At 36.5% G+C, this 10,080-nt stretch overlaps 1 protein-coding gene across 5 annotated transcripts in view; it reads left to right on the top strand.

The window, feature by feature from the left end:
* The window catches only part of PCSK5 (proprotein convertase subtilisin/kexin type 5), a 267,838-nt gene that overhangs the window by 237,263 nt on the left and 20,495 nt on the right, over positions 1 to 10,080 (top strand). For all 5 annotated transcript variants that reach the window (XM_042877361.1, XM_042877362.1, XM_042877366.1 and 2 more), the window contains one exon: positions 1,000 to 1,200. In XM_042877361.1, coding sequence (XP_042733295.1) covers positions 1,000 to 1,200 — 201 coding nt within the window. The remainder of the gene's footprint in view (positions 1 to 999; positions 1,201 to 10,080) is intronic.

Consider the following 10,080-nt stretch of genomic DNA (forward strand, 5'->3'; position numbering starts at 1 on the left):
TTTTCCCTTTTTTTTAATATGTGTATATATATATGTATTACATATATATATATGATGCATATGTATATATACATACATATCAACTCAAATCTGTTTAATTCAGTCTGTGTGAAAGGAGAGGCTTTCCACTCACAGAAAGACATACACAGAAACATTTCCTTACTGTGGACTTTAAGGTCCACTTAAAGTAATGATTCTTAAACACTGTCAAAAGACTTCTGTTCAATTACAAAGTTTCACATCAGATTCACACAAGACTCTGAATCTGATGACTTTATTAGGAAAATATGAATCAGTCAGGTCTAGTTCAGACATAGTGCCAAATATGAAAGTCAGGAAATATTGAGGTTATGATGTTTTCATGCGTTGTCTTCTGTGCATGCCCAAAAGTGAGCTAAAAAATGCACCACATTTACAGAACACTGTGGTCACAACATGAAGTAGCATAGTGGCCTATTTTTCTTTTAACTGAAAAATTATCCTTGCAACAACTTCAAAGGATTTGCAAAAGCATTCAAACACCTGAGCTGAATCAGACTCATCTGAGTTAAGCTTTGAATTCACTAGAAACTGGAGATTCATCTAATCCTCAAAATATGTATACATCAAACAATTTTAGGGAATTCTACATTTAGATTTTATAGAGTCAATAGAGAAAAAAAAATTGTATTTAATCACAGAACTTAGATTCACACTAAGATTTGTGTTAGATGTGTATATACAGGATTTAAGATATGGATGAAAGCCCACCTGCATATTGATTTCAGTGCAGGTGATTCAAAGTTCCTCAAATTTTGTAGAAGCAGCTGAACTGAGTTGAGGATTCACCAAATTTAGTTTCTATATCTACCAAAATGTTCACTACTTCAATATATATTGCTTGTTTGTCTTAATCTGTTTATTGTTGGAGGCAGATATGTGCTCTAGATGAGGTATCTTCTTGTCCTGATTGGCTGGGGTCAGTTGACAACCCAATGCTGGGCTCTGTTTCTGCTGCAGGTGGCACATGCGTGACTGAGTGTGGAGCTGGCTTCTTCATTGATGACATGTCTAGAGAATGTGAACCTTGTCACAAGAGCTGCACAACATGTGTTGGATACAGCTATGAGAATTGCACTGCATGCCCAAAAGATTTCCAGCTTTCTCATGGACAGTGTCTGAATCCAAGAAATTATCCACCCAGTGGGAAATTCTGGAGTGGTAAGTTGCAACAGACCCCTTTATCTTTTCTTTGAAGATACTAAAAGCTTTAAAAAGAGAACATCAGCATCGTGCAATCTGAGTAAAACTACAGTTCAACACACTATCATTTAAAAAAATATACTGACTAAAAACATTGCTTTCATCACAAACAGAAATCCATCTCCTTGCAAATAGCATGACATTTTAATATGCCTTATCTGAAATACTGAGTGTTATTTTATCTAAATATATGAAGGTTTAAATTTTTATTTTTTCTCCCCTCCCATTAAAAAAAATAAAAAAGAAAACGGTTGATGATCAGGGAGTCCCTGGGAGCCCTTCAGGCTATATTTGAGGCCAGAACTTTGGCTATTGATTCCCTACAGATTGGTGAATATAAGTTGGAGGAAACAAAAAAGAACCAAATGTATATTTGTGGTTTACTTAACAGCAACATTTCTTCTTTCTCCTCCTCTCCCAATCAAGAGGAAATGCACTCCACATTACACATGCACTGTTGTCCAAAGGAGTGAACACAGAATGTAAAGCTGCACTGACTTGTGAGTACAATGAATCTAGACAGCAAGGCTTGCAATTGGTGCTTTTAAACAGTATGCACACCATGCCTTCCAACACAGAATAGGATTTCCTCTAGAGTTTCAATACCTGCATAGCTGGTCACTGTAAACAAAGAGAAGAGTGACTAATACAATCTTTTCACTTAGAGTTAGAGGCATCACCTGGAATAACAGACTCAGTTGGGGTGCAGTGTATAAAGAAGTGGGTCAGTTAGACAGGAAACAGTGAAGATGCTCAGAAATCGACAGAGAAGAAAATATTAACAGTTAAAGACTGGGACAAATTAGGGTCTTGGGTCTGAATGAGAAAGTCACAAGAGAAACACAATCACAAAGAATGGAGCACATCAGGTTTCTTTACATGCAGTCAAACAGAACTTAAAATGCAGAAAAAAATACGAGATTTGATATGGGAAAAAGACACTTTCAAATGGAATAATGGACTAATAGACTCTCTGAGAACCATTTGTAATTTGCATCAGTAGAAGTCTTTGATAATGCATAAAAGACATCTGACAGGAGTGGTTATTAAGGAGAGTGTGAGACTGGATTATTTATGGTCCCTTCAAGTTCTTTTTCTATCAAGCACAACTTTTTTCTGATTTCTATGTCTTTATTTTCTCAAATACTTCAAAGAATAACTCTCCTTGGATCTCTTGCATTAAAAATTAAAATATAGCAAAAATATTTTCAGAAAAAATATTGACCATTTCTAGTCATTACCTATTTAGGAAGAAATGCTGTATCAAAAAGAAAGATTCTGGACATTAGAAAAACATCAGAGAGACCTATAAAGGACAGATAATAGCAGAAAGTTGGTCTCCATGCATTTCATTGTATTTCATCCAGATGAGTATTTTCCCTATTTTCCCACTCTGTGCTGGGCAAGAACATCTGTAGTTTGGTCTATCTATTAGTTACCTACTTCTACTGTCAAATGTTAGCCTTTTTCTTTTGAGCAGGCACCTGATGTAGGTCTCTATGCATCAGCCTTACTGTGCTGTGGAAACTGTTTTTCTCCACTTTGCCTCCTGTATCTCCTTCCTTGCTTAGAGACTTTTCTTCAAGACACATCTCTCCCTGAGCCGTATTGGCTTAAGCATTGGCAACTGTTCTAAAGCCAAACAATTCCCGCTCTGCAGTGTGACAGGGGACCATGAAACCTGACTGGAGGTTCTCCCCCTTCTCAAATAGACTTGCTGGTATGTGGCAGCAGCAGCGGTGTGTAGCTGCTGAGATAGTGACAATGAACTTGGTGATGCTGTGAGCCCCCCTGGATCATTTTTCCAAATAGTAGTACTTTTCAAGTAGAAATGTTAACGATATCGTCCCTATCTTTACTGAAGTTACACTCTGGATAATTACATTACCAACAGTCTATGAATTTTCTTGCTCAGATACTGTTGGATTATCTGGCTCTTGAAAAAAAATATTTTCATTTGCTGATTAGCAATAAAATATAAATAGTTGAATTTTTTTATATCAATCATTTATTTTGCTGATGCATTCAAGATACCAGTTGAATCTAGATTTCCAACTGTGTCATTTATATTTGAAACTCTTGCTCCACACTCCATGAATACTCCACACACCAATATTGTTGCTAGATAGAAATTGCAACACAATTCACACCCAAAGGAGGGTTCAAATCACCTGTATAATTTTAAAAAGAAAATAAAGCATAGAAAAACAAAACAAATACAAAAATAAAAACAGTTTCAGTATCTGTTACAATGACTTTTTTAATTGTCATAAGATTTCTGAAAACCAATAAAATATAGATGAAGCAGCCACTGTCTTTCACTGCAGTGTTCAACAATATTCCGTAGTCTATAAAGCATAAAAATGAGCAAAATTAAAATCTACCTGCTCTTCTCTAGACTGATAGGAGTAACAGGCCATCTACAGATCTTCTTAAACATTTCTGTAGGGCCTCTTCTTTTCCATTGTGTATTTGAAAGGAGATTATGGGAACTAAGGATTATTTTTTTCCCCACATGGTTGCCAGTTCATGGCAGCTTCCAAAGTTTTCCACTGCTTCCCCGGGATAGATCTCCAAACACTTTATCACAATTTACATTTTTGTTCTTCAGGATTTTTTTACAGATACTTTGATTGTCTCCAGGGTGATTTCATCTTGGTAAAATATTGGGTTCTTCCATCCCATCCATTGTCAAACTCACTTTCAAAGGGGAACTTGTCATGCAGTGTGGGTTCTTCAGAGGATGTTAAAGTAATTCCATGTTTGTTAACCAGTCCAGTGTGGGCAAATCTGACGCTGCGAGTTGGATTTTGGCTCTCTCTGCTTGTTTATCAAAATGTGCTTTTTCCACTGGATGCTCCTACTCCTCAATACATTTACTCCAGCACAGCACCATGGCAGAGCTACCTCTGAGCTTTAGTGACCCAATGAGCTGATCTAATTAAATAATGTAGGCCAGAAGATTATTAGTCCTTACACTGTAGGGGACTGACCTGGGTGTGGGGGGACAAGTATGAAATAAACAACCTCGCCCCTGTCATGGGAGCAAGAATGAAATTGCACCAAGCTCATCCTCAGCACATACGCTGCTCCAGACAACACAGGAAGACAACGCAACTAGGAAGACAGCCAAAATTTCCAAATCCAGTAGTTTACGTCAGTTTTTACCATGTTAGTCTTCTATTTACTCTTTTTCTTCAGAAATGTTACAAGAGAAAGTTGAGGTATTAAACCTTGAACTGTATTTACAAAGAATGAATCCATTTTCCTTTGGCTCATCCAGCCACATGGATTCAGTGGGCTTCACTGTGGTTTTAGTGACTGTGTTGACCTACCATATGGGACAAAATGAGGTTCTGGAAACAAAGACTACTGCTTTATTTGGCTCTTAGGTGAACATAAACTGAAGGGCAGCATGTCACAGCCTGCCACAGTGAAACCAACACAGAGTTTGTCAACTGAGAGACTGGTCCATCTAAGAAAGGATTAAAACCTTTGTGAATGTGAAATACTCTTTTCCCTCCACCACAACTTGTAAGCTTTCACTTATATATATTTTTTTAAGCAAGGATAAATAATGGGTCAATCTTATGAATATTTATGAGCATAAACTCCAAAACCCAAAACATTCTATAAAAAACAGTTTTCTAAAATTATATTTATTTTGAGGGCATATTCTGCTGGGCAAACAGTCCAGTTCATATTAAGAAGCTTTAAGAAGTCACATAAAGGTCTGAAATAGTGAAACAGACCTTGTCTGGTATCCTGGCTTTCAAAAAGACAGGGTCAGGCAAGAAGGGAGAAAAAAAAGCAAAAGAAATTGAGCTTGTGTTTGTAGTATAAAACATCTGTATTTTATCTCATGTACCAGATGATAAAATGACTTTGGAAATCAGGAGATACACCAGTGTAAACTTGATTCGCCAACTGAACACACACTGTTTCAACTAGATTAGAAGTTTTGTACATCAGGTCTTCATTTTACCTGTATACTGTAAATACAGCATCTTGAAAATTCATTCATTCATTTACCACATTTTTCTGAAAATTACAAAAGGAAAAAAAAAAGATGTGTAATGAGATCTGTTCTTGATGCAAACACAAAATGGAATATATATTTCTTTACGTGTAGATTATATATGCTGTAATAAATTATGCAGCAAAATAGCAGTTGGTTCTGTTTACTATTGCATGCCAGTCCCAATGAGAGCAATCTCCTACAAACAGTCAGTGACTAACTGCATCCATCTTGTGTACTTTCCTTTTCCTAATTACAGAATAAAACAAAACCAGTAAAAATGCATTGCACCAGAAGAGTTCTGATTGAGAGAAAACAATAACTTGGGCTTTAAAAGAATTATTATTTTTGTCTCACCTTAATGCAGCTATGAAGCTATGCAGATATACATACAGAGGTCTCAGAACAGAGAAGGAAAGAAAAAAAGTGGAATGAGATGAGCAGAAGACTGTAGGGAAATCAGCAGCAGGAAAGAAAAGATCACAGTTACCCAAATGAGAAAATGTTATGACATTTAGTGTATAGAATCAGAACATCATGGAAAGAGTTAGGAGGCCTTTTTAAGCATCATCCAGATGTGAAAATTTGAGGTGCTAGAGACACAAATAAAAATGATTCACTATCCCATACATTCTGAGGCATGTTGATTTCATATTCTAGCTATTTGTAAAGTACTGGTATGGTTGTTTAAAGATAACCAGACTCAGAATTAATGGTTGTTGCAGACTGTAATTTACTTTTCAGCACTCCTAAAATTCCCTTAGATTTACAGTTCATATAAGTCTTTGAAATGGGATAGGTCTAGTATGTTATTACAGAAATATATTGTTTTCATTATGTTTTATGTATGTATGCAATTGTAATTACCTCAAAGAGATATGTAACCTGTTTTTTGTCTTTTTTCCCTGATCGTATCAATTTTGCTAAGCCAGTTCCATGTACAGAATAAAACCTGACAAACTAGGTAGCATCTCAGCTGGATTATATTCAAATCACATCCCACTACACAGTGCAAAAATACGTGCGCATGTTTCTTTATGTATTCTTCCCTTCCAGAACCGTGCCATGATCCAACAGTGAAATAACTTGCAAAAGTACTCTTCTTCATAGAACTCTGTCTTTTAAGCTATAAGCTAAGGAAGTGTGAACCATTGTGAACCAGAACTAGAAATGTGTACCAGCAGCAATTTTGATAGCAACTTCGAAGTAAAAATTTTTTGTTAGGCCTCCCTTTTGTTTAGAGAAAATCATGAATAAAAGAATCTGAAACTAGAGAAAATAAGCCAGTTATTATCTGCCTGAATACTTATTGCTTGCATTACTTATTAAGTCCATTGTCCATTATGAGTGGATAGAGAGAGCAAGACGGACAGCAGAGAACATGAGTATATACAAGCAAGAACTGTTGTACTGCAGTTATGACTTAAGACAAATTAAAGCATGGACCATAAGCTGTTTCAAATGCCATTACATTCAAAGCTAAATCTTTTAAGATATGGCCATTTCTCAGCTCATATGCCTTGAGATTTTGGAGGGCTTTTTTGTGTCGAAGTTTATTTTTAGTAAGACTTTCATTTTCCACAACAAGCAGTAAGCATGTGAAGATGATCACACTTGTTTCCCCAAAGACCTAAATTTTTCACCCTGAATACTTTTGAGAACTCATTTAATCTTTCACTCAAATCAAATAGAAAAACTGGGGGAGACAGTTAAAAAAAATACTTAAGTAAAATGAAAGAGAAATATGGATTCCTTGTCTTAAATGAGATGATAGAGGTTTTTTTCATTAATTCTGTTTGGAGATCAGAGGTAAAATCTTACAGCATTAGGTTTAAAGAAACTCTGCCATTGTCTCATTTATGTCTCATTCACAAGCTCAAATGAGGAAAGAAAACTGTTGTAGTTTAACACAAGCAGCTGAGCCCCACACAGCCACTCGCTCATCCCTCACAGTTGGTAGAGGAGAAGATCAGAAAGCTAAAATGAGACATGGGTAGAGATAAATGGACTGTAATAAGAAAAAGAAAGAACAGAAGAAGAAAAGGAAATGGGAATAAAAGAAAAACTCAACAAGGGGGAAAAAAAGCAATTGATAAACAACACAATTGTTCACCACAAGATGACCGATGCACAGACAACCCTTGAGTAATGGAAGACCCGACAGCCAACTCAACCCTGGCTTTTGTTGCTGAACATAGCGAGAAATTGAGAGTTTCTCTTTTGGAGAGTTGAGTCAGCTGCCCTACCCAGCCTGGCACAGCACTGTGTGAAATAGAAGACTCCTTGGCACTGCAAAAACACTGCTCTTCAGCAACTAAATGAACTACAGTTTTCATCACAAATCCAAAACATGGCATTATGGGAGCTACTATGAAGAAAATTACCTCAACCAAACCAAGACAAAACCTCAATCTTTGAATTTGATAAGCCCTCAAACAGACTGAATAGGCAGAGTACTTGGTAGCTGCAGAGCTGCAGTGAGGCTTAGCTCAAATAAAGGCATGGCATGCCTTTATTTAACTGGGGAGGTTGAGCTGCATATGTCAAAGTTGTTACTGATTCTGACAAAGAGACAAGAATCAATGTGACATTTAGTCAAATTCTGGCTTGAGTATTTTTAAATAGAAGATGTTTTGGGTTGAAAACCCAAAAAGGAATATTAGCATAAGGATAAAAACAGCTCAGTAGATCTGAAAAGGTCATACATTTTGGCCTTAAAAAAAAAAAAAAAAAAAAAAAAAAAAAAAAAAGAGTAGAGCAGAACAAGGGTAATAATAGAATATAGTGTTTTTTCAGGGTCTATATTCCATTTTTAGAGTATGGATGGTTAGCAATTCTACATCACAGACTTACAGCTTCTACATTTAAAAGTTTTGTTCACAAACGTAAGAAGAAAATTAATGGAGATCTTGTAGAACTCACAAGTACATAATGGTAGCCTTTAGGGGTCATGAGGAAGGCAAAACCCAACAAAGCAGATCACGGTGCGCCATGAGCTTTGTCCTTACACAAGACTTGCATTTGGGTAAGGATATACGATATGTCTGAGCTGGCAATTCTTTCTGATTGCCACTAAACTCTTCCCTTAAGGACAGACAACTTTGTTATTTGTAATTTAATTAGTTCTTCCAGTATATTAGTAGCCTCACTTGTCATAGTGTGCTGAGTGAAGTTTTCACTGATGAGTTGAAGACTTTTTAATAGCTAAAAACTGCGAGTTAAAGTTTTCATTTATCGTTATTCCAAAGGCCAAAGAAATATGATTTGCGTGACAAATTTTCTTGATGGTTTTGTAGGGCTGTTCTTGGGAAACTTTGTTCTTTGAAGTAATATGCACAGGTTTCTGTAGCAAAATATTTTGCATCATATTTACCCATTTTGGAAACATTTTCTCTGCAGGAAAGTTACATTTAATAAGTTCTCTTTATTCTGAACTTGCATTTTGTGGTGTTTTTCAGTAAATGAAATCCTGTTTAAAGTCATTATGAGTTCTATCAGAGGAAAAACTCATTTTAACTTTCCAGATTATTATTTTCCTAAGTAGATCAATAAATTTTAAGATTTTCATATTTCTCCTAACAGTCCCCAGCTGAGACATTTGAGTGCTTATACTTGGCTGAAAAGGTAGACCTAAGCCAAGTAACAGAAGCACAACTGCTTGTGTACATTCCCCTCTGGTGGTAACTAGCACACACTGCAGAAATCAGTAAGTTGTGCCAAACCGGGTAAGATTAACTGGAAATAATTCTTTTTTAAAAAAAAAAAAAAACAAAAAAAAAAAAAACAAAAAACTCCTTATTTTTCAATTGTAAGGGTTGAAATATTTTGAAACTGTGAACTCATTTAAACATTCTTCAGCAGTAGTTAACTTGTCTGCTTAACTTTATATTACTGCTATTTATTTTCTATATTGCACCAGCTCTTTTGCCAAGATCAAGGTTCTTTTCCTTTGGCAATACATACTTCAGCAGTATTTCTGAGCTGCTTCTTCCCACACACAAATGGCATTAAATTACAGTACCTAAAACTGCCCAGTAGGGATTTTCAAAGAAACAAAATAAAACTTTTAAGGCAGAGAAAAGTAGCTAGATGAAAAGCTGTTGAGAAGGGAAATGAAAAATTGTTTTTCATTTTTTTTTTTTTTTTGTTTATGCATATTTATAAAAGATCAGTGAACGGAAAAATCCTGAAAGCTTATCAAATAACTGATGAAGGAACTGAGGATGTTACAGGCCAGTGGGGATTGTGGCTTGCACACCAACCTCAGGAGTGTAGCTGATAGGACAGAAAGAAGGGATGCCATCAAAAGGAACCTGGACAAACTTGAAAAGTGGGCCCATGTAAACCTAATGAGGCTCAACAATTTTAAGTGCAAGGTGCTTCAGCTGGGGCAGACACAATTACAGTCTGAAAAAAACAACTCATTTAGATCTAAAAGGACTGCTAAAAAGGACTTAGGAAATCTGGTGAACGAAAAGCTAGAATTGAGCGTGCAGAGTGTGCTTGCAGCCCAGAAGGACAACAGTATCCTGGGACAGAAAGAGATGTGGCCAGCAGGGACAGGGAGGACATCCTCTCCCTCACTGCCCTAGTGAGGCTCCATCTGGAGTACTGCATCCAGGTCTCGAGCCCTTAGTACAAGAAGGATACAGAGCTGTTGTAGCAAGTACACAGGAGTCCAGAAGGATGATCAAAGGGGTGGAATAACTCTCATATGAAGAAGGGCTGAGGGAGTTGGGCTTGGTCAGCTTGAAGAAGAGAAGGCTTGAGGGAGACCTCACTGCAGCATTACAGTACTTAAAGAGAATTTATAGTCAGGA

The sequence above is a fragment of the Lagopus leucura genome, unplaced genomic scaffold (assembly GCF_019238085.1).
Source record: "Lagopus leucura isolate 7727_CA_CO unplaced genomic scaffold, USGS_WTPT01 Super-Scaffold_100018, whole genome shotgun sequence".
Classification (NCBI taxonomy): Eukaryota; Metazoa; Chordata; class Aves; order Galliformes; family Phasianidae; genus Lagopus; species Lagopus leucura.